Below are 24,946 nucleotides of genomic sequence, written 5' to 3' on the forward strand. Positions count from 1 at the left end.
TCAGATCGATGTGCATCTTTATTCCACGTAAGAGTCAAACGTATTTATATAGCGCTTTTTACATGTCACAAAGCAGCTTTACAATCAAACAAACAACGCGCATCTCAGAGAGCACAAATATGACGGTACAATATTTCAACTCTCTAAAGATGAACACGGTCCTGTCTTTCAGCTTGTGGACAACAGACGAACAGCTAATAATTGGAGGCTATAGTGTTTATAGACAACAGTGTCACACACTGTAGCAAAAGTGCAGTTTGAAGCAAGCGAAGACTTCGGATTTGGTGTGTGTTTCAATTCAACTGTTATACCAACTTCAACACAAACCTAAGGAATGCGAAAACAAACTAAACAAAAAGCAAATTTAAAAGCAAAGCCATTTTTTTTCACTGACTGATGTAAACATCAAACCCCGCATACTCTGTACACAAATCACTAGGAATAACTGGAGTGGATCAGTGCATTTTTTGTGAATAAATGACTTGTCCATAACTCAAGACTGAAATGTATTTCTCATGAACCTTTTAAAAATATTTAATTTACAAAATTACTTGGTGTGTGTACATGTGTGCAACTTAGTAAGAGTGAGTGTATTCTCCTTGATGGTAAACGTAGGCCGATTCAACACACTCAAGAAAACAAATAATTCGCCGGTAGAGGGCAGAGTTCTCCCTCAATCCCCAAACACGAGCGATTCAGAAGTACTTTGTAATTTTAACTGTACATTACCAATATTATTACCAGTGTGTTGTCCTTGGCAAAAAAAAAATTTCCTGATAAAACTTTTTTTAAAGATGTTAATACAAGTACATTTATCACAAGGGTCTACATTATTTGCTACTGTCAAACTGATTAACAAATTAAATATTCTATTAAATGTAATTTTCAACAATTACAATTTTATTTCAAAACAGAGCAAATAATAACAAAAAACTACAAACCACAGTTTACAGAACATGGACTATAAAATAAGATTTAAATGCAAAAACGACCATTTCTGGCAAAGTCCAATCCTAGTCTTTTAAACCCAAATATCAGCGATGCTGCATCTGTTCGTTACATGACTGGACTAGAGACAACACCTACGAGTCGTCTTCATTCAACAGCATGTTGGGGACTCCCCGTGAGATGGGGAACTGTCTGCCAGACTCGGGGCACTGTAGACACCCTTCAATCACCTCCACCTACAGGAAAAACAATTCCATGTTAATATCACTGAAATGATCAGAGTTGAAAATCTGACTATAATTCAGTAATTTAATGTATGTAATATTTTAAGAATTATTGTGAATTATTGTGAATTGTGCTGTTACAAGAATGATGTATTCTTAATGTCACAAATACAATTTAGCAAAACTTACGTAAAAATCCAGCAAACCTGTTGCAATCATTGTGTACTGTGGGATAATGTATCAAAACACAGGAACATGAAACCTTGGTAAGTAGAGTTCCTCTTACCTCAAGCAGAACCCTGTGCACTTTCTTTAAGAAATCTTCATCGCTCTCATAGTTTGATATGGGTGCACTGGGCAAGTCTTGCAAGTATCCAAGCTATGGAAATAATTGGTTGGATCAGCAGTCAGACACATTCTTAAACAGTGACACTGTCTCTAGAGCAGCGCTGCCCAAACCTCTTGCAACAAGCATCAGATCTGGTAAAGTGAAAGTGTGGGGACTGACCATTATCTAATTTATAAACGTTTTGGTTGACCGATATCTCCACTGCAGAATAGGCCAGGTCTACTGCCACCATCTGGTGAAATTTAAAATACATTTTTTTGTATGCGTGTATTTCACGTTGTGGTCAACAGTGCTGGCGGGATGCACATCATTGATTTTATGACGGTGGCTGTGGGCTAGTACAAACTTGAACGTGGGCCACATTTACACCCAGGTATTGACTTTGGACATACCTGCTCTAGAGAAACACTGGGTGTCATGAGTGTTCATGACTGGGTGTCATGCAGGAGCAATTTCACATTTGTACTGTAAAGTCACTTTGTAGCAGGTCGACTCATTAAATGTGTGTATCAGAGCAGGTGGTCATGTGACCAGTTAGTATATTGGACTGGCAGGTATTTAGTGTGAACTGATCTAACGCTTGTGACTACAGGTGTAAAAAAACACTATATAAATAAATGTGACTTTAATTCACCAGGAACCTGGTTGTTTCTGCCTATAGAAGCCAATATGGTCTGAAAATTGTGCTTCTTGAAATTTTATATGCAAATGTTCATATTTTTTGTATTTTCTGTATCTTTAAAAAGAGACTGAGAAATAATTGTATATGGTCATTATACAATTGCTATATATATATAAATCTGAAGATTCAAGAAAAATCTTTGAATTTCCTAATTTCATTGCTGCCATAGCAACAACTATACAAACAGATGTCATTAATAAAATATCCATTAGTATTAAAAACCCTTGACGAGCATAACTGTGGAACTGTGGTTTTCTTAAACCACATAGGTGCTGCTTTTGCTCGTGTTTAACCTGTTCAGAGAGTTTATACTGAACTATATACAGTCTACTGAGACAACAGGAATTCCTTTGGTGCTGATTTACCATTCCACTAATAAAACAGTGGCAGATATCCAGGATCCAGGATCCTCCAGGATGACGTAGAGACTACTTCCCTATTTAAGGAACCTCCAATAATTTCTTATAGACGAGACAAGAACATTAAAGACAAGCTGGTCAAGAATAATTAAAATAACCATTCAGATTCCAACTGTGGTACTGTAGCTTGCAACCAATCTAGATGTGCTACGTGTAAATTTATTACTATAACCACTAATATAACTGGCACAAAAGGATCAGTTGTTATATCTTATTCATCCTCATGCACCACAGCAGGAGTTGTCTATTGCATTACTTGCAAGAGATGTAGTCAGCATTACATCGGAGAAACCAAGAACAAACTTGTCGCTCCTGACAGCAACATAAGACCGAACGTGTGGCCACGAGTGTCTCCTGCATGAGTTCATTTAGTTCATTCATGAGTTCATTTAGTGTTAAACATGATCCGACAGTCTCACCCCGTCGGCTGCTTGGACCAACGCGCTCCACTCCAACTTCGGGATCATCCTGCTCACAAACTCAGGGTTGAACTCCACCTCGTTCACTTTGACTTCAGTTGCCTTCAGAAAGGAGGGAACACAACAACACTTACAGGACTATATCTACAGGGGTCTAGTCTAAACCCTTCAGAAAGGAGGGAACACAACAACACTACAGGACTATATCTACAGGGGTCTAGTCTAATCCCTTCAGAAAGGAGGGAACACAACACTACAGGACTATATCTACAGGGGTCTAGTCTAATCCCTTCAGAAAGGAGGGAACACAACACTACAGGTCTATATCTACAGGGGTCTAGTCTAAACCCTTCAGAAAGGAGGGAACACAACACTACAGGACTATATCTACAGGGGTCTAGTCTAAACCCTTCAGAAAGGAGGGAACACAACAACACTACAGGACTATATCTACAGGGGTCTAGTCTAAACCCTTCAGAAAGGAGGGAACACAACAACACTACAGGACTATATCTACAGGGGTCTAGTCTAAACCCTTCAGAAAGGAGGGAACACAACAACACTACAGGACTATATCTACAGGGGTCTAGTCTAAACCCTTCAGAAAGGAGGGAACACAACACTACAGGACTATATCTACAGGGGTCTAGTCTAAACCCTTCAGAAAGGAGGGAACACAACACTACAGGACTATATCTACAGGGGTCTAGTCTAAACCCTTCAGAAAGGAGGGAACACAACAACACTACAGGACTATATCTACAGGGGTCTAGTCTAAACCCTTCAGAAAGTAGGGAACACAACAACACTACAGGACTATATCTACAGGTGTATGTCTAAACCCTTTAGAAAGGAGGGAACACAACAACACTACAGGACTATATCTACAGGGGTCTAGTCTAAACCCTTCAGAAAGTAGGGAACACAACAACACTACAGGACTATATCTACAGGGGTCTAGTCTAAACCCTTCAGAAAGGAGGGAACACAACAACACTACAGGTCTATATCTACAGGGGTCTAGTCTAAACCCTTCAGAAAGGAGGGAACACAACACTACAGGACTATATCTACAGGGGTCTAGTCTAAACCCTTCAGAAAGGAGGGAACACAACACTACAGGACTATATCTACAGGGGTCTAGTCTAAACCCTTCAGAAAGTAGGGAACAACAACACTACAGGACTATATCTACAGGGGTCTAGTCTAAACCCTTCAGCACACGGTGCTGCCACAAGTCAGTATGAGCAGCAACACAAACGTTTATTAGGACGTGCGAATCTACGCGGAACTAACGTTAGCTAACATAAATGGCTGTACCAGTTCCGTTAACTTACTTTAATCAGGAGAGGATATCCTTTAGTCACACCCTTCACGTGCGATGTCAACATGTTATGAGTTAACAGCTTCATTTTACTAATACCGAAGAGAAACGTTTGAAAACAGCGTCCAGTTGCGTTTGCGCCTCACGTGTCTCTGTTCTTCTCAGATTACAAACGGTGACTGAGACTGTCGTCGCAGACCACATCGCCCCCTACTGGACATCACGAGAGTTCCCTTTAACAAACAACGGATTCTGACTGACATTCAAAACACCCAAATAAAATGAATATACTCCGTCGAGATACAGAATGCTGTTCATCTTTAAGACATAACTGGTGTTACTTGTGCTAGCATCAAAATAGATGTTTTGGTGAAAGTTCATCAGAAAAAAAACACTCCTTTATATCGTTTACACTGGTTTCATTTTATGTGGGTGTTTTTTTTCTTTTGAGACACCCTTAATATACAGAGTAAAAACACATTACTGTGACAGTATAATTGATCTCAAATCAGAAACATCTCAATACATACATGACATGTTAATTTCAAACATCAATTCAAATGTACATGTTTTATTATTTTTGTATTAATTTGTTTACACATTGTCTTGGTATTATACAGGTGATTCTTACAGCTTATAATATAGTAGTAATTACAGAAAAACACATACTGAGAGCTATGAGTGACATAGCTAATGGATCACCCCAATGAAACAATTAACCCCAACACACACACACACACACACACACACACACACACACACACACACACACACACACACACACACACACACACACACTAATAAGAAACATGAATGTATGTGCTCACACACCCTCACTTCCCTTAAACTATATAATGCAACACAAAATGTAAAATATTAACCACAGAACCTTTTCCAATCCTTTCCAACACCCAGGATACAATACAACAAATGACAATTGTGTTAATCATAATTACAAAATAAACGTTTAAAAATTCCAGAAGGCAACTATCAAGATGAAGCAGAGCATGTCTGAACTGGGGAAACCGGACAGATGAGCAGATTTCTCCCCACTCATCTCGAGTCTGATGACATAGCAAACAAAATCAAATGAAACAGACAACTCAATAAGTAACAAGTATGAAGATGCTATAGACATACGAATGCAGACATAAGGAAGAGAGACAGAAATGGTGTTAAAAAAATAAAATTTCCGGGACATTAAACAGATTTATGGCACAACAACATCAGGGTCACAGTTTAAAATAGCCAAAGGTTATTAAACAGTTTAACACAGTCCTACTGTTTAAAAATAAACATGGCAAATTCACTGTTATACCGTTTCTCCTAATTTTGCTGATGGACGTTTATTTCTTATAACTAGTTTGGGCAACATGAACATGTTTTGTTATAGCGAACAAAAAGAAATATTGAACAATTCAAACTGGTGAAAGAAGAAAAAACCCTGATGCCTTGTGTTTTATTTCCAAGAGGAAACGAGTAGCCAGTCATTTGGTAAACAGTAAACAGTGTACAGGATTGATAGAACTGCCAAGATGAAATGGCAGCAATTTGCACTCGGCTACTTACGGAGCGCTTTGCTTGTAGCAAAGTGCACAATGAAAACGTTTGCATTGCATGAACACGATGAAATATGCAAATAACATCTGGAAGCCACTTAAACATCTCGGGTTTCAGTGAGCGGGAAATTTCTTCATCTTCGCAATAATACTCAGAGATACATGTTCACCTGTACAGTCACACCTTCACTCTACCAGTCACACAACCAAAAAACTCAGAATTCAGCATTCAGTACTCAGTCATTCTTGGCCATCTTCTGTGCGCCACTTTAGGAAGTCCTCTTTCCTAGCGTCCGGTTTGATTTGGTTCCGCATGCCCCCGAGCAGGTTGGAGGTGGCTTCAGAGGCCACTATTAACGGACGCACCACTGTGGGCGGGATCTGACGCAGAACCCCACCCACTGCCCCCGGAAGACCTTTCTGCTCATGGCCGCGAGAGGCAACATCACACAGGGTCTGAGCCGTGTCAATCACTCCCTAAGAAATATAAAAACATTTAAATATTTTGTGCTCAATAAACAGATTAAACAGCCAGCGTGTACAAGTAATCAGGGCACAGAAATACACAGCACAGCATGATACCTCTCTGACGGTGTCATAGGCCTTGGCCACGCCTTCTCTGAGGTCGGCCGGTTGCGGGGTCCGTCTGGGGCGGGTGATAGGACGTCCCTCGGTGATGTAACGTGTTAAGGGTGGAGTTGGGGACAGGATGTCATACACCGTCTCAGCTGTGGCCTGCAGAACGGATTCTCAAACGTGAGGGATTTGTACGTTTTTGCAGAACATCCACATTGTAGTCCCAGTATGTTGGGGGTAAATATAGTTAGTGATAAAATGCATTTGCCCTAAGGCCTCAAGACAGAAAATTCCAGATTTAATGCTTAATCTCGCAGACTATCCCATTACACCTGGCTCAGTAGCGAAAAACCTAGGTGTCATCCTCGACTCTGATCTATCATTTGATAAATACATAGATAATACCACTAGGATAGCTTTTCTACATCTCTGCAACATTGCCAAGTTAAGAAATGCATTATCACAGGATGATGCAGAAAAATTGGTGCACGCCTTTGTTAGCTCCAGATTAGACTACTGTAACTCATTACTGTCAGGATGCTCAAATAAGAATCTAAATAAACTTCAAATAGTTCAAAATGCCACAGCCAGAGTTCTGACCAGAACTAGAAAATTCAGCATATCAGACCAGTCCTATCAGTCCTGCATTGGCTCCCAGTTAAATTCCGTATTGATTTTAAAATTCTATTATTAACTTATAAAGCACTGCATGGACTTGCTCCTGAATACCTCCAGGAACTTATTTCCTACTATGAACCCCCACGTCCACTAAGATCACAGGGTGCTGGTCTTTTATTAGTTCCACAAATTAATAAGGTAACAGCAGGGGGAAGAGCCTTTTCTTATAAGGCCCCCCAGCTTTGGAACAACCTTCCAAAATGCGTCCGGGACTCTGACACAGTCACAATCTTTAAGTCTAGGTTGAAAACCCACCTATTTGGTTTAGCGTTTGATAATTAATATCCCCCCTTAGATAAAGGTACAGATCCAGGGGTTCACAGGCGAAGGGTTTTATGGTAGACTGGGGCGCTGGTGCTGTCGTCCTGTCACTGCTCGTGATCACTCAAGTTTGTTGACAGTGCAGTGGATGGATGCCATTAGAGGGTTTTCCATCCACCGAGTTTTTGCGCATTTTAAAAATGCGCATGAAAAAAGCTGGATGGAAAAAGACCAAAATTCGAAAAAAGCCCCAAATATCGCAAAAAGATTTTTACGCTAGGAGGAGGTGGAAAAGTTAGACTATCGCATCGCCAAAATTCGGAAAAACTGGATGGAAAAGGGTTTTTCGCATAAACGATGACGTATCATGCCTCAAGTCATGTGGTTCTGTACTTGATCACGATGTAAAGATGGCAAATGCATTCAAAAACAGTTCTGGAGAGAGCAAAAATTGAATTTAACTTCTCCATGTATAGAAAATAAAAATAAAAAAATGTTTCAAAACCTCAACGTGCAAAAATGCGTAACTGCCAGATGGACGTAAAACCACCATTGTTTGGCGTCCTCTCACGTGATCTAAAGTTTATTCGCATAACTGTAATGAATGGAAACAAGGCTTAATTCGCATTTTTTTCTGCCGAAACTTGGAAATTGTGCATTATGTTTTCGAAAAGTTTGGATGGAAACCCGGCTATTGTCTCAGAATGCCCCCAAGCCTATGTTACCTTCTGGCTCTGCCTTTTTTAGCTAGGCTGTAATAATTTAACTTAATGCCGGAGTTGCTGCCACACTCCAGAAATGTTCATAATCTCATCTGTCCTGTATATGTCCCCGTACAGAGCTAATTTTCCCTGTTTCATTTCTCCACATGGCTGCCCGCCTGCTCGAGGAAAAATTAGATGAGGAGCGATCCATCCTGTGCCAGCCACCTACTGCCGGACCGGATAAGCCTACACCATGATGGACATTACTACATCTTTTCCTTTTCTTTATTTCTTTGTCTAAATTGTTGTTGTTGTCATGGTGACCGGTGTCGGCCAGAGGAGGATGGGTTCCCCCCTGAGTCTTGGTTCCTCTCAAGGTTTCTTCCTCATGCTCTTAGGGAGTTTTTCCTTGCCACTGTCGCCCTTGGCTTGCTCACTGGGGGCTAGGACTCGGACACTTGTAAAGCTGCTTTGTGACAACAATTGTTGTAAAAAGCGCTATATAAATAAAATGTGATTGATTTTTTATCGGGGGGAAATTCTTTAGAAAAACAGGGCAAATATTTGTGTACACACACACACACGCGCACACACGCACGCGCACACACGCACGCGCGCACACACACACGCGCACACACACACACGCGCACACACACAGTGTTCTTGTACCTGTATTGCCTGCACCAGCCTGTTGCTAAGCTCCAGGGCAGCAGAAGCTGTAGAGGTCCCGAAGGATGCCGCCCCCCTCTGGAGGCCGCGGATAATGCGCCCGTCTCTCCTGTACTGCTCAATAGGCAACCAGAACAGATCCCGCACTCCATGGACTACAGTAGGTAATGGGAGGGCACCAGGACAGAAGAAGAGGCAGCCATTAAGAATATATGATACATACAACACAATTATACATCTCTCAGCTTTGCTAGGTCCACTCCCTCTCTCAAACACTGTGATGGAAAATAAAGAAACAAAAATAATACCAATATGTGGGTTTGCACTTCATGTCTAGTTCAAAGGTAAAGCCTAGCCTTAGCCTAAAGTAACGTTCAATGGGGAGACACCTAATAACAATGTTATTAACTATGATTTACATTTACAGAATTTAATGGAAGTTCTTATCCAGAGTGACTTACAAAAGTGTGAACTCAGAGGACTCTTAAAACAAGACAGTGTCAGAAAATACGTGCTGCATTTTCAGAGATGCAATACAATGTTATATAGCAGGCCAATACTTCACCTGCTTCTGGACAATAAACCCATAAAGAGATTGTTAACACAGATATTTAGTATATTATGTTAGTGACTGAAACAGGTTGCGTAATCCATACTTACAGAGCTGAACTACAGAGTGCATTGGGCCTACACCTCCCAGAATGCCTGGCAGTTGGTTCTTTCTGATGTCAGTCAGCCACTCGTTGACAGCGTACTGAATGACTTTGTCAACACCCAACAGTCTAACAGAACAAAGCGTAGCACAATTGAACTTCCCTTTGCTTTTGTTTTTAACATTCAATCAATATCTAGCTATCTGACAGGCAGTGACCTGCAAAGAGACACCTGTGACAGTGCAAGAAAATATGACAAAACCATGATGAAAGAAAGCAGACGTGTTCGCTGCAAGGTGATCAGTCAGGTGGAGTCAGAGTGGGTTATACTAGGTGCAGTGCTGAGAGGGGTATGGATCTGGGGGAGGGGCAGCGTGTGAGTGAGGGCGGGGCTAATCACCCGTGCCGACAGCAGAGTCTCTTCAGCTTCAGCTCGGAGCAGTTCAGCTGTGCCAGGCCAATCAGAATCCCTGCAAACGTGCCCTAAGAAAACACATGACATCATGGGGTTTAAACAGAGGGCACGTGACATCATGGGGTTTAAACAGAGGGTGCATGACATCATGGGGTTTAAACAGAGAGCGCACGACATCATGGGGTTTAAACAGAGAGCGCACGACATCATGGGGTTTAAACAGAGGACGCACGACATCATGGGGTTTAAACAGAGGGCGCACGACATCATGGGGTTTAAACAGAGGGCGCACGACATCATGGGGTTTAAACAGAGGGCGCACGACATCATGGGGTTTAAACAGAGGGCAGTCTGGATGTATCAGTAAGACATCGAAATAAAAAAAGTCCTACGAGAGAACTATTCAAAAACAAAAAGACAAAATAAAATATTTCTACCTTTTTTTCTACCTATAAAAAACTTTTGTTGTCTTAGTGATCTTTGATTGCTCTAATCTGAGAAGCTTGTGCAAGTCAGTGCAGCAGTCGCTCTCTTACCTGTTCAATAGCCACATGTTTCCCATGGTAGTCCAGCCAGATTGGAACTTCTGAGGTGAAACGGAACTCTCTAACAGGAGACAAAAACACACTGTATTGAGAAAACATGCACTTTGTTGCAAGAACCCAGTAAAACCCAGTGTTTGTTTTACCGGAAATAGATTGGCTGGTCAGAGGAGGAGGAGGAGCCAGCTGAAGAGGAACTCTGCTCGCTATAGGTTGTCTCCACAGAAGCAGTCAGGTCAGGGCCCAATCCAGAGCCAGGCTCCGCCTCCTCTGCCTGCTTTTGAGAAGTGTCTGGCTTCACTGTAAATGCAGGGAGGAGGACAAATGTCAGTGTAAAGTGTTATATTCATCTGCCTCCAACCCCTGTCTCACTCTTGTACACTCTTGTACACTCTTACCCTCAGCTGCTATGTCAACAGGAAGGTAGGGGTTAACCCCAGCTGCCATATTACTAAAGAAGTCCTTCAGGAAGAAAAGTGCGTCCTGAGGGAACAACAGGAATGAGAGACAGTATCAGTGCTGTACCCATGATACCCCTAAAAGGGAATTATTTTATATGGCACACATTAATGAATTCTCAGTAGTAAAAGTCAATAAACCAACAAAATAAAAACAGAAAAAAAATTAATTATATTAATGTATTGGGAAAAACAAAAATAAAAAAAAGATTAATTTTTTTTTTAATTTTAATTTAATTTTCTATTAAAATGAGATACTCGTTTTAAAAGCTCCAGCTTTTTTCTTAAAAACAGTAATAAATCCGGTTTATTCTGCAGTCAGAGGCCTAATACAAGGACAAGGAGTGCCTGAAGGGTGGCACTCTGAGCAGAGGGAGCCAGTTTAACGCCAGCCCTACCCTCAGTGATGCCCCCGTGGTAGGACAGAGCGCCTGCTTACTTGGTCTATGTTGAGTCGGAGGGGCAGGAGACTGACTCTCAAACAGCACTCAGCTCCTCCCAGTCCAGAGTCAGGCAGCACCTGAAGGGCCTTCACCGTCAGCTGTAGTGCGCACACACACACACACACACACACACAGCTCTGTTAACCTCACACTGCAGTGCACACACGACTCTGTTAACCTCACACTGCAGTGCCCACACAAGGCTGTTTACCACACACTGCAGCACACACACACGCTGTTTACCACACACACACGGCTCTGTTAACCTCACCATGCAGCACACACACACAGCTGTTTACCACACCCTGCAGCGCGCACACAGTTCTCATAACCTCACATTGCAGTACACACACACAGCTCTGTTAACCTCACACTGCAGTGCACACACGGCTGTTTACCACACACTGCAGCACACACACACACACACACACACACACACACACACACACACACACACACACACACACACACACAGATGGGAGAGGCCCGTGCGGGAGAGGTCTGCTCACCATGTTGGAGTGTGCTCGGCGGGGCATGCTCTCGCTGGTGTACAGGTAGAGGAACTTGTTGATCTGGGAGGAGGCCAGCCTGTCTCGCACCTCCAGCTCCTGCACGATGAACACCTGGCGGGAGAGAGGCTGCTCCCCGATGGCTGCGTTCTCCACCTCCTGCCCGGGAACAGCAGAGGGCGCCACCACGGGGTAGGACTCGTGCTGGAAACTCACCTGGAAGGACCGGGGGGGGGGTTTAGGAACCAGCGAGGCGTCACATGGTGCAAAAGGTGTGTGTGCTGATGTAGCGCTCTCACGACCTTAGTTAGCTGGATCTCCATGAGGAGGGAGTGCTGTCGGCCACTGCCCCCCACCCACCGCCACGAGTTCTGGGGTCTGGAGGAGCCTGCCGTGCGGGAGGGAGAACCACGGGCCCCTGGGGGGGCCGAACGGCCCCTGGAGAGAACACACAGGGTGGATAATAGATCACGAAGAGGGACGTGCATGCGTTACATAAGAGTTCTCATGCCTTAGTCAAAGGGAAGTGGAGTGTTTCCTGCTATAAAACACCTGATTGAATCAGCTAACAAGGGAGTCTGCTGAATCAGGTATTTTACAGCAGCACACACACACACACACACACACACACGAACACGAACACACACATGAATGGGTTAAAGGAGCTTCCTCACCTGTGGCTATGTTGTGCGTGAGCAGAGATGGGTTTACCCCCGAAGTCTTTGCCCCCGTAGAGATGCCAGACAACCGACACCTCCCTGAGCACGACCCTGCTCTGGGGCATGGGGAAGCGTGAGGGGGCACGGAGCAGGTCAGAACTGCCCCGGGGGCGGGAGAAGTAGCCCTCACGCACCTTTATCGGGCCCGGACACAACACCGTCACCACCGGCTCACCGTCTTTAGGCTGAAGAGACCCGAGAGGAAGAGTTTCATTTCTGAATTCACTTTCAAGACTGATAACTGTTGAACAGTTTTAAAATAGAAAGATAAAATAGAAGGAATGAGTCTAATATGCAACATTATACTCAGCTCAACGTCATGTTAGCAGAACCACAAACACAGTTATAATTAGTCACAATAAGCAACTGAGTATTAAATGTCTATCATGATTTACCTAAAACATTCAATTAATATCAAAACAAAACAACTATTTTATATTATTACTTTGGAGATAATCATGTATGAATCGTTTGTAACGCAGATATAAAAATAATGATTCAGTATGACATTCAAAAATAATTTTAGTTCTAGATTCAGAATCCTGCTGGTCCGATGCTGACGGCCGTACGTTCGTCAAAACGTAGAACATGAAGGCGTAATATAAAGAATGTGGAAGAAAGAGCATGCCGGGCGTGATCTCCGGAGGAGGAGGAGGTGCTCACAGGAATGCCCATGCCAGGAGCCTCCAGGATGCAGAAGTCATCGTTGTCCGTGGAACCTTCGGAACCCGCCTCCGACATCAGGTCGACGTTTGCCTCGTTGGCTGTGGCCACCAGTCCATCAAGCTCAGAGTCCTCCCCTTCTAAAATGGAGGAACGTGATTTGGGGGCTTCTCCAGGGAACAGGTACACAGAGACCGGTGACGCCCGCTTTATCGAGGAGGGAGAGCCTGCCAATCAAAGAAGTCAGCAAACCAATGCACAATAAGTCATGAACCTACGCACTGTAGAAAGGCTATAGACAATTAAATAATTTTTTTCTGAAAATGATACACACAGCATATCAGAAGGTAGCAAGGCTTAAGTAGCTTTCCCACCACTACATGGTTAAGTAAGGAGGGGCAGATAATGACTAAAACCATGTACGTAATCACTATAAATTACTTTCATAAATCCTAACCAGAGTCTTGGTCCTCTTCATTCGGGATCCTTTCTGTGTCAATTAAAGCATCAGTAAGATCACACTGGTTAATCTCTGCTGTCTCCGCTGGTGGACAGGGGGGTAAAGACGTCGGTACTTCTGAGAGCTGGAAAACACACCCCAAAGACAAACATGTTCACCTAAGAACCTGGAGGCCCATTTATGTCCAAGTGAACAGCAGTAATGAAGAGTTTGGCAAAAAAAAAGGTCAAACTCGCACAGGGAGTTTCTGCCCGGCGATCTCGGTGGGGGAGGCGTGGCGTGGGGGAGGGTGCAAGTCGCCCTGGGAGACCAGGTACTGAAGCATGTTCACCAGAGCAGCGCACGAGTCCGCACAGGTGTGCACGTGAACCACGTTATTTGAGCAGCGCAGCTCAAACAGGGGCTGGGCCTGGAAAAGGAAGACCAATGTTAGAAACATCTCTGAACATAATTCAATATGATATTCAAATGTATGCGAAGGTGTAAACAAAACTCACCAGTTTGCCAGCGTCACTGCCTTTCCATGTAGTAATGGCCAACTCCAACAGGTCAATGTCTAATACACACACATAGTCTGGACAGGAGATAACAGATAATCAGTAGCAGAACACTAATAGTGGGGCAGACAGTTCAGACAGAAGTAATCAAGTGCTGCACCTCGTCTCAGATCCACTGTCTCGCTGTCACATTTATCAGTGAGGTACAACGCAGAGTCATCAAGGATGAACCTAAAAAGAGTAACAAAGTTGTCAACCAGCAGTGCACATCTGGCCCTGACCACACCTGGCCCTGACCACACCTGGCCTTTACTGCCTTACATTACAGAGCATGCCGAGGTCAGTACCTGAGGTGGAAGGTGGCTGTATCCACGATAATGTTACTGGACAAAGAGAACGATTCTGCCGTTAACAGCACTCGCAGTGGAAGGTACAGGGGCCTGAATGGGACAAAAATAGAGATCACAAAAATGGAAGAAAAAAAAATATATATACCAATTCAACGAACAAATGCATTTCACAACAATACTATAAGGGAACATGTCACATATCAACTTCTAAACCATATTTCACTTGGTTTTGCTCCAAGATTGAACTTTTACCTGTAGTCCACTGCGCAGGTGGCCAGGTGTGTGTGTAAGACTGTAATGATGACAGGTGGTGTGTACCCTAAAATATCATCATCTAGGACGTCCAGAAAATCCACCAACTACAGACGGAACAGAGGACAAGAACAGCGAAGTGGTTTCAGCAGCAGTGGGAGTATGAACATACAGTTCTAGTTCTGCACACTGTACTGGAATACGTGTCGGGGTTCCTTCTCTGTCTGGCTGTGCTAGATAGAGTCTAGTCGTGGGTCTGTTTTGTGATATCAACAAACTCCTGCTTTTTTCATATCTAGGGATCCCACCTCAGTGCCCCCCCCTTTATTAATTTATCTTGATTTCCCATTGACCCACCCCATTACATATCTCACTACATGATGTTTCATTAGTCATCTGATTTATTCAAAAACTATAGTTATATAGTTATAGTTATAACTAAACTATAACTAAAAAGTGACATCCAAGAATCCATCACATTAAAAGTTGTACCTGTTCGTGCCAACTGTGATTGGTCAATGCCATGTGATGTCGTAAAGTAGCACCTTGGAGTCGCAGGGCAACAAGGAACTCCTGAGGAAGACGAAGATGAAGAGCTGAGCACGAGAGCTTAACACTGAATTCAAATAAAGGTGTTGGAAGCACACAGCAACCTTGACATTGCGCTGGAGGTCTAGTGTGATTTTGATGGCAGTCGACAGCATCTGACCGCCTGTCCCTCTGCCTCCCACGCTGCTGACCCCCACCTCTGTGGGATAAATGGTAGGGTCCAGATGGTTTGGGGGAACAAACCTGGGCATTTCTAATCGTACAGGAATGGGGGAGTCTGGAACTTCCGCTTCATAAAGAGAGGGGAAAAAAAAAAAGATTTTAGTTTGGACTTGAATTATCTTTATTAAAAGTAATACTTAAAACATCACGCAATAGTCAAGACATAAATGTGATTCAGACATGCAAGACTGTATTATGGAGGAGGCGACGGTGTTTTACAATATTACCTTTGTGATAGAGCTCCACTTTTTTGCTTTCAATAGTCAAGAAGTTTAGGTTGGGGTTATTCTGGTGCTGCGTAACACTGAACATTTTGCCTCCTTCAAAGTCCAGCAGCAGTTCCCCATGACACAGTTCCCCCTGCTGTCCTGCCTCGTTCTGCCAAAGTACCAGAGGAAAAGGTCACGGGATAGCAGGCACTCTCACCCTCGTTTGACTGACAGCGTGGCCAACGTGGTCATTTGCTCACTTTAGTGTCCGTCATGACCTGGAGGCGGCCCTTGCCAATAAGTACAGTTAAACAGAGCAGACTGAGGGCGTGGTCAAGCTGGGGCTCGGGTTGCCTATCAGCGTCCTTGGTGGTACTGAACTGAGGCTCTTCCTCTTCTGAATCTGATTCTACAACGAGTAAAAAAAAAAAACATACGAACAGACGTAAGCATTAAAATAATCCTCAACCACATCGGTTGAAAATGAACAGAGTTGATGGCTAACAGGTAAAAAATATGGCAGCGTTTTTAAGTGTCTGACCGAGTCTGAAGGCAGATTTGCAGAGCTGAAACTCGTCCTCGGATCTGTGGTGTCGCGGGAGGCTGGGAGTGCTCGTGGGAGAGGAGGGAGGGGCGGGGGGAGGCGGCTCCCACATCAACAAATCATTATTGATCCTAGGAGGACACAAATGGGAAACATTAATACTGACCTTCAAACGAACCCCACACACCAGTCAAGGTGGTGACGTTTCAGGGCAGCGCAGATGGAAGTCTGAGGAAGGTTGGCTGTGGAGGTTGGAATCGTAGCGTGATCCTGGAGTAGAAGCACTTGCCTGTTGTAGATGCTCTGGAAGGCGTCTTTACCGGGCAGGAGCACGTAAGCCACAGGCAGCGTGATCTCCACCTCACACTGACACTGAGACACACACAGAGACTGGAACTCCTTCATCTCCTCGGGATCTGCGGGGATCACCATCTGGCAGACGAGAAACGGGAAGCACAGATGAAGAGACCTGGTGAGTGGGTGGTGCTGTGGGTGGTGCAGAGGGTGGTGCTGTGGGTGGTGCTGTGGGTGGTGCTGTGGGTGGTGCTGTGGGTGGTGCAGAGGGTAGAGACAAAACACCGTGAACAGTGAGGGGAGGAGAACGTGGCCCACCTCCTCCGTCTCAAACATGGTGCGGTTGGAGGAGAAGGGGGAGCTGTTCTTTTCCCTCATCTCGCACGGGTTCTCCATAGACGTTGAGCCCAGGTCCCTGTTCAACCCCACACCTCCACCCATCCCTCCATCCAAACCTGCTCCTCCACTCACGCGCACCACAATTCTACAGAGAAAAAAACAGACGTGGGTGGAGATGTGTGACACACTGGAAACACTCAGGAACTAGACAAGGAGACATTCTTCTTGAAGCTAACCATCTTAAACATAATTATGTTGGTTGTGAGGACTACAATCAGCACCCACACTACACAAACCCACCTAGGTGTCCCTTCTGGCTTCTGCACGTCCAGGTTCCTTTGGACACAGATGCAGGGAAAAGATCCCCCATCCCATCCTTCATAGACCCCTGAGAAGGAGAGAGAGAAGAAAACCACATATAAAACAGCACGTGGAGAACGTCTTTATGATGGCTCAGTGCTCCTGCTGTCATCTCCACTGGAGTCGACACTCTGGGGACTTCTACCCCATATTTGACAAAACTGGGGGAAACACTCTACATAAATCTTTTCGTAAAAGTGAAACGCAGTAGTCCTTAGTTCAACCAGGACTGCTGGAGGTGCGCACGCTTGATCAGGCTCCGCCCCCCTCACCGTGCAGGTCGTTGAAGGTGGCCTCCAGCAGCTGCGTGAGCTTGGGGGCGGAGGGCGTCTCCTGGGAGACGGCGGCCGGCCCCTGCTGAGACTTCAGCTCCAGGCTGGACATGTCCAGGCTCAGGACCTCTGTGCGCACCACCCGCTGGCCGACGGGCCTTCTCTGCCCTAAAGGTCGGAGGTCGGGGATGGGGAAACGCAGGCGGAGCACGGCGCGGGGGGACGAGAGGGCGAGGGAGGAGTGCAGCTCTACGGCCTGGGCCTGAGGAAAGGGAGGGTGACGTTAGTGGAGCGGGAACAGTAGAGTAATCGGTCCCGGCAGAAGCACGTGTGGCGTGCGGCGAGACCTGGGCGTGTGCGGGCGTTGGAGCCTGGCTGGGACAGTGGCTCAGGGCCCGGATGATGCTGTCCAGTCTGCCCAACGTGTCCAGGTCTATCTCGGCGGTCAGCTCGCCAAGGTCCACGTGCAGCGAGCTCTCCTTGTGCACCACGCGTTGTTTGGAGCCGCTCTGTGGAAGAGCAAAACACACCCTCACTAAGCCATTTCCAAACCAATACTACAGGAATTTAAGACATTGCCAATTAGACACATGCGAGCCAGAGTTGAGCTGCTGACATTTATATCACAACTTTGCCGTTACGTGTGAATTCCTGACCAACTGATAGCACCCTGTGGTCAGTTTAACAGTTTAACATCTCCTGACACGTTGCTAGTACTATGTACTATGTGATGCCTGTGCTTCTCACAAAGTTCTCGAGGATTCCTGTAGTTTAGTAGTAGCCTGGGTCAAGGGTGTCTCGAATGTACTGTACAGTCTAGGATGCATTCTGTGAACAGAAGGCAAAGCACCTTGCGCTGGTGTTTCTCCATCAGGCTGTAGTGGAGTTGGGCACAGGGTCTGGCGGTGGCTCCCACAGTGAAGAGACCAGCCGTCTGGAACTGCAACAGCTGAAGAGCAGCATGCAGGGTCAGTCGGATCTTCCAGAACCACCAGGATTTCCTCACGCAGTAGTTCAGGCGTCATAATGCCCGGTAATATAAAATTCAGTACAAACTGAACGAGTCTATCATAGATGAACAAATATCTTGCAGGACGAATGGTATCATGTGTGTTCAAGATTGACCACACTCTTAGGAAGGGAATGAATCTGAATCCAAGGGCACACAGGATCATTAATGCCAAGCTCCACTCTCACAGCTCCCTGGGACTCCTGGAGTCCACTCTTAGTTTCTCATATTAGCAAACCGCTGTCGTCACTCAGCGTTCAAACCACTGAACTTGTTTGTATGTGTGTCACGCACACAAACAAGCACCTGTGTGCATGCAGTATGAGAGTGCAGAACTCTCAATGAGGCGTAAGGGCTCCCTAATGTGGACAATCATCTGCCTGTTTGTGTGTTGAAATTCAGAACCTCTGTGTACTGGGGCTGGCCGGGTTCCCACAGGCACTCCAGCAGTTCCAGCCTGCTGAAGGAGAGGTCGGAGGTCACGGAGCTGGCGTGTCGTCCGGAGCTACGCGTCTCGCACGTCACCTGCACCGCCGCCCCCGTCAACCTGGAGCAAAGCACAGCAGAATGAGCTCAGCGGCCGACGGAGAGGAGGGAGGAGGACAGCAGACGACGTCTTCACAGTGATTTAGAGTCTGATCACGATCATTTACAGTGGACACAGTGATTTAGAGTCTGATCACTATCATTTACAGTGGACACAGTGATTTAGAGTCTGATCACGATCATTTACAGTGGACACAGTGATTTAGAGTCTGATCACTATCATTTACAGTGGACACAGTGATTTAGAGTCTGATCACTATCATTTACAGTGGACACAGTGATTTAGAGTCTGATCACTATCATTTACAGTGGACACAGTGATTTAGAGTCTGATCACTATCATTTACAGTGGACACAGTGATTTAGAGTCTGATCACTATCATTTACAGTGGACACAGTGATTTAGAGTCTGATCACTATCATTTACAGTGGACACAGTGATTTAGAGTCTGATCACTATCATTTACAGTGGACACACAGAGCAGAGTGTCTCTCTGAATCTCGTAGCCTGTCAAGCTAAAGCCATCCAGCGTCGAGACGCTCAGGTTTTAGTCCAGTTCTACGGTGGGTGTGTAAGCAGTACAGACCGTGTTGAACACACACAGTTGGGGAACTGCTGCAAGCGTATTCAGATTAGTCACTCGAACAGCAAAAGCTGCTCCCATTCTTTCTTTATTTCTATGTGTGAGCTAATAACCTCCGTGAGTGTGAACACAGCACTATTAATAAAAGTATTAGCCGCCCGTAGCCACGTGGTGCCAACGAACATTAACATGTTCCGTCATCACAGAGTAAGTGAGCAATAGAAGCTGAGGGGAAAAGTCTCTGCGTTTCTGCAGCTCTGAGAAGGTAGAACACAGTCCACCAACATCCCTAGCGGATCACATGTTTCTCATTTTGACTCTGGTAGAGCGGTTCTTGTCTGCGAGACTGTAACCCACACTTCCACAACACTGCTGATGTCGCTCTGTGGAACAGCTGCACACCAGATGTGAGCAGCGAGAGTCTCCAAACTCTCCAGGATCAGAACGCACTTCCTCGTGAATATTTAAAGTATAAAACATACTAAACGGAAAGAGAGAAAAGGAGAGTACCTGAGATGAGAATGAGGACAGGCAGTGGCAAAACTGCCTCTCAGATTCTTAAAGTCCCTCTCACTGAACATGCTGTCCCTGAAGAAGGCCAGCTCACGGAAGAACACCTGGGACACCTGAGCCAATGAGGACACGCCTTCGGGCCCGGGAGGCGGCTCTTCCTCCAGCAACGTCAGAGTGACTCCACCCAGAGAGAGGCGGAGCAAGGCGTCAGGCTTCATGGAATCTGACTGGCCACCATGGGCTGGGTGTCCTGCACAGAGGAACAGGCTGGGTGCACTGAGAAATTCAACAAATAGTGGGGCATGAGAAGTGTGTGTGTGTGTGTGTGTGTGTGTGTGTGTGTGTGTGTGTGTGTGTGTGTGTGTGTGTAGGAAGGGTAATGTACGTGGAGGTCTGCTACACTGAGGCAAGCTGGATAAGGTTCCTGGTACGGGGTAACGTCTGGGGCAGTTCAGCATTCCCTGGAAGGTGAAATACACCAGAAAATTCACCAGCCATAGAAACGTGAATAAAATACAGCTTCTCTCTCAAGCATGGATGTGTACAAACTCTGGTACGCCTGACCTGTGGAGACAGGGGGTTGGTCTGGGCCATGCTGCTTTGGCTGTGTATGGACGACTCCATGTCACTGTCCGAGAGCTCACTTCCTGAACGTGCTGACATTACACTGCTGGTCATACCACCAGGACCCATCGAGAAAAACATCTCTGAGACACACGCAGAGAGGGAAAATGACGACCAGACAAGCATAACACACACCGAACATGGAGTAACGACAGAAAAAATAAGAAAAATAAAAGCGACAGACTCTTTCCATTGACCGGTAAAACATACACACACACCTCCATTCTCCAGGCTGCAGACATAAGGTTCTCCATCCAGCTCCAGATCGTGGTCTGCCATATCTGTACTGAGCTGCTTGCTGAGGTCTTCCTCTATCAGCCTCAGATCATCTGAACCCAGAGGCCTGCTGTGACCACCCGCACCAAGCCCAGCACCACGAGAATTACTGCTCCCCTCTTAGAGACAGAAATAAGGAGAAGAGGGGGGGGGGGGGGGGTCTAAGAGACAGCAGACAGACAGCCGAACAACGGCTGAGCGACAGCGAGCAGCCAAAGGTCGTGAGAGGACGTGAGACCTGTCTCGATGCAGAGGGCAGTCAGAAGGTCCGTCAGGTGAACGATCTGAGCGGGAGACAACAACAGGTGCAGGCATCCCACCTTCCCGTCCAGCTCCAGCTGAAAGATGCGAGTACAAACACTGTAAGGACATGGTTGTCTTAGCCGAGCAAAACATGTCCTGCCAAAATCCACATGGCGCAAATGACGTTTTCAGCAGGTGGCAAACGCTCGTATCCAGGGAGATTAAACTATTATTTATCATTATGACAGTGTGCGTGCTCCCTGGGGATCAAGAAACACACACACACACACACACACACACAAGGCCACATGCCTTAGGCCCCGGAAGCATGTCATTCTGTTTGATTTTAACTGTAGTCTCCATGAAGCCAGAGCAGCTGCCAATGAGCAAAGGTCCAGAATGTAGCCGCAGGGGCCGCGGGGCAGAGTCTTCCTCATCATCACCCTCGCTGCCCCCAGCATCTTCTGGAATAAGTCCCTGGAAAACACAAGAGGGCTTTAATAATGTATGTCTATTACATCAGATAACTACATCAAAATGATGGCCAAAAAAGCTTGTGCTCAACAGCATAAAGGGATCTAGTCAGAGAAGTCAAGTACTGTCATGTACTGGGGTGATAATGGGAGAGGATCTCAGCTGTCTTACCTCCATCATCTTAAACTTACAGGATCAACGCTTTATTAATGGCTTTATCGTCATTTTGTTGGCATGAAGATCAAATTCATTTTTGTTTTCTACTTTCAGGCAGCCACTTACACCAAGTGATGTATATTAAATCCCATCTCCCACTACTCATGGTTTAAAATGGCCTCTCACCTGTGACCCTCCAATAGTTTCATAGAGCAGCTGTACTGAGGTCAGGTGGAGAATCTTGTGCAGGAAGGCAGGGGGCTGGTGGATATCTACAGGCACCGTCTGGCTTGAGTCTCTCACGGCCTCGTCACAGTACTCCAGACTGCATGACACATGACCAACAAGAGCAGAGGAGAGCTCATTAACACACACAGGTTAACAACGAGTTTATTTGTAGCCTGTGTTGTCCTTAAGCACAGGAAAAATAAAGGGGAATTTGAATGAAAAACTTTATATCTTTACCTTAATACTGGGTACATCTGATTCACAAATTATATTATTATATGCAGTAGTCCCACTTTGGAGGACCATAATGGGACAATATAATACTTTTATAATATTACTATATAAAGGCTTGTTGCTTGTTTAGCCCTTGGCTGCCTTTGCAATGCCTGACTGATGAAGTCACAGATGTCATCAGAAACTAGGGCCCTTCCCTGCTGATGTAATGGACGTGTTCCCAGTGTCTGCTTATTTTAAGGGCTTTCCACCTTTCCTCAGTCAATCAAATACATGCTCAGTGGACTTCAGTAGCATAATTCTAAATAAGTGACTCATACCTCATACATAACTCATACCTAACATGGTGAGTATAAAACGATAATAATAAAGTTTAAAATTTCAATTGTTCAGTTTGATTCTAATCTACCGTACTGGTTAGGATACACTCTGTGAGAATACGACTAAGCACTTTTGTTAGTTGCACTGGAGAAGAGTGTCTACTAACTGCTGTAAATGTAAAGTATAACATTTAGTCAGGAATTAAATAAGGAGCATCTACAGTGAGATGAATCTGCTCTAGCATCTTTCAACAAGATACTGGAACACAAGCAGAGCTGCTGAACGTCACAACACGTCAGTGTGACTCCATAGTGCGTTTACGTGCACAGTCATCTGATCACAAACAGATTTGTATATCTGATTATTTTTTTCTCTTGACAAAGGATGCTTTGATAGCCGTTTTGCATTATTTAGGCACTTTACATGTACTTACCGTTTAATATGCATCTCTAAGGCAACCCCGGTCTCAGCATCAAAAGGTTGGTGCTCAATTCGCACTATAGTGTCAAGAAACGTTACTTTGATCCGCCGCAGAACTGCACAGAGTAGAAAAAGTACATTTTGTTAGACTGTACAGCAGAATAGGAAAATAAAAATAGCCAAATAAGGAAATACTTAACATTTCATCCTTTACCAGCAAGAATGCTGAACATTTACTCAGTTGTTTCTAGTTCCAAAAAAGCTATTAGTGGTTTTACACCATCTGTCACTGTATCTAGCCAATAGCCCAGGACCGGTTCTGGCTCGGATGACACTTTGATCACGCATACCCGTCTCAATGGTCTGTGCAAACATCTCCAGCCCCTCCAGTGGAGCAGGGGGCTCTTCAGAAGCCTCAGGCGGGTCCTTCAGACACTCCTGGGCCAGCTGCATACTGGACGTCATACATGAGGACCAGCCTTGGGAGTCCCAGCTCCCACCTACAACAGCAAAGCCACTCGTATGTGACTCACAGCACAAAGCATCAATAACCAATACCCGGCCACACAGATGACTGAGATGACTTAAGTAGACTTACTGGTTCTGTACTTGGGTCTGCATGTGATCTGTAGCCCAGTGACTTCAAGTGTGCAGTGGTCAGTGACAAGTGCCGCCCACGGTATTGTAACTGCTATACTCCGCACAAAGCCCTCCACAATCTCCAGGGGGGCCCCCAGGGACCCCAGCAGCTCGTTGACCGCCTGGAAGAGTAGGTACAGTAGACATAATGAACGACAGTAGCTCTCAGAGGTACATCACAATAACAGCTGAGTGTAAATGGCTAAAATGTATTTAGTCAACGTGACAATAGATTTATAGGCCTTACTAAGGAGCAGGGGACAGATATGAGCTAGGAACCGTGGATAAAGACATGTTTATTCCAGTGTTAAGATGTGCATGATGACGTTAAGGGTTGTTGTTCTCAACCTACTCAGAATTGAGCTACGGGTCTCTGCGTTGGTTTGGAAGACACCGGCCTGCACACGGCTGTGGACCCAGTCACCCGGACCGACTTACCCAAACGTCGAGGTTGATCTCTTTAATGACCCCGCTGCCGTTGTACAGGTCCAAACTCAGCTGCTCCAAACTCAAACGCTCCTCCAGAAAGTGGCCGAGGTAGTGCTGCAAAAGGTAGCGACAGGCCCGCTTCTTTATGGAGCCGGACCAGGGGAAGAGCCACCGAGACATGGGGCCGGAGAGACCGGGGTGAGGGGGTGGAGAGGCGGCGGAGGACGGCGAGTGAGACAGCAGCGCTCCGGTAACCGCATAACCATGAACACCAGGTGAAGGACGGGGACGGATATATCTCCGAGGGGGCTCGCTAACTTCCTTTTTCACACACACTAAATTCCTGAAATATAACTCGGGACAAAATATTTGTCCAGTTTTTTTTTAAAGGTCTCGTTTACTTTAAAACAAGTCTCTTTGTAAAACAAGGTATTCCCTCTGGTTAAACGTATTTCGAGTGTGAGCGACAGGTTCTTGCGTTTCTTCTCATAAGGTTGTTTATTGTTTTCATACTCGGGGCGAGAGCGGAGTCATCGCGTCATCGGAGCGCCGCTCGCAAAACGGAAGGGAGGGACGCCATTTTGAGAAGGTCACGAATAAGGCGTGATCATAACATAAAACGTTTAAGTAATTATTTCTTACTCTAATTCTTTACCAACTCTTCATTTAATTTCAGCCCTTACAGTAC

The 24,946-nt window shown here is 45.4% G+C and overlaps 2 protein-coding genes across 2 annotated transcripts; both read right to left on the minus strand.

Moving 5' to 3' along the window:
- Positions 1-4,557, minus strand: trmt112 (tRNA methyltransferase activator subunit 11-2). Its single transcript, XM_077021777.1, has 4 exons — positions 4,379-4,557; positions 3,042-3,143; positions 1,459-1,551; positions 1-1,184 (listed from the first exon to the last, which is right to left on the minus strand). Exons 1-4 carry the CDS (start codon positions 4,451-4,453, stop codon positions 1,083-1,085), a joined length of 372 nt encoding a protein of 123 aa, XP_076877892.1. The 5' UTR covers positions 4,454-4,557; the 3' UTR covers positions 1-1,082.
- Positions 4,558-4,920: 363 nt separating this feature from the next.
- Positions 4,921-24,786, minus strand: atg2a (autophagy related 2A). Its single transcript, XM_077021764.1, has 42 exons — positions 24,268-24,786; positions 23,789-23,951; positions 23,541-23,690; positions 23,204-23,306; positions 22,174-22,312; positions 21,670-21,834; positions 21,353-21,452; positions 21,057-21,233; positions 20,779-20,921; positions 20,600-20,675; positions 20,212-20,464; positions 18,977-19,118; positions 18,413-18,511; positions 17,910-18,071; positions 17,563-17,824; positions 17,231-17,318; positions 16,910-17,075; positions 16,587-16,729; positions 16,295-16,428; positions 16,014-16,162; positions 15,772-15,922; positions 15,427-15,611; positions 15,266-15,346; positions 14,774-14,880; positions 14,519-14,611; positions 14,332-14,402; positions 14,172-14,248; positions 13,913-14,083; positions 13,672-13,798; positions 13,215-13,441; positions 12,507-12,736; positions 12,135-12,270; positions 11,833-12,048; positions 11,320-11,421; positions 10,821-10,905; positions 10,569-10,722; positions 10,417-10,486; positions 9,866-9,948; positions 9,473-9,594; positions 8,813-8,967; positions 6,507-6,659; positions 4,921-6,401 (listed from the first exon to the last, which is right to left on the minus strand). The coding sequence occupies exons 1-42, from the start codon at positions 24,436-24,438 to the stop codon at positions 6,165-6,167; spliced, it is 6,018 nt and encodes a 2,005-aa protein (XP_076877879.1). The 5' UTR covers positions 24,439-24,786; the 3' UTR covers positions 4,921-6,164.
- Between the last annotated feature and the right edge of the window lie 160 nt (positions 24,787-24,946).

Source organism: Brachyhypopomus gauderio, chromosome 11 (assembly GCF_052324685.1).
Source record: "Brachyhypopomus gauderio isolate BG-103 chromosome 11, BGAUD_0.2, whole genome shotgun sequence".
In the NCBI taxonomy this organism is placed as follows: domain Eukaryota; kingdom Metazoa; phylum Chordata; class Actinopteri; order Gymnotiformes; family Hypopomidae; genus Brachyhypopomus; species Brachyhypopomus gauderio.

What these genes read in the sequence shown, in the direction of transcription:
- trmt112 (XM_077021777.1), bottom strand. Translation starts at nt 4,453, where the DNA reads ATGAAGCTGTTAACTCATAACATGTTGACATCGCACGTGAAGGGTGTG. An exon ending in GATATCCTCTCCTGATTAAA is followed by an intron (nt 3,144 to 4,378) that starts GTAAGTTAACGG and finishes TCCTTTCTGAAG; the next exon opens with GCAACTGAAGTCAAAGTGAA. An exon ending in TGCACAGGGTTCTGCTTGAG is followed by an intron (nt 1,185 to 1,458) that starts GTAAGAGGAACT and finishes TTTTTCCTGTAG; the next exon opens with GTGGAGGTGATTGAAGGGTG.
- atg2a (XM_077021764.1), bottom strand. Translation starts at nt 24,438, where the DNA reads ATGTCTCGGTGGCTCTTCCCCTGGTCCGGCTCCATAAAGAAGCGGGCC. An exon ending in TTAGAGATGCATATTAAACG is followed by an intron (nt 22,313 to 23,203) that starts GTAAGTACATGT and finishes TGTGTCATGCAG; the next exon opens with TCTGGAGTACTGTGACGAGG. An exon ending in TTCCAGAGCATCTACAACAG is followed by an intron (nt 16,429 to 16,586) that starts GCAAGTGCTTCT and finishes GTGTCCTCCTAG; the next exon opens with GATCAATAATGATTTGTTGA.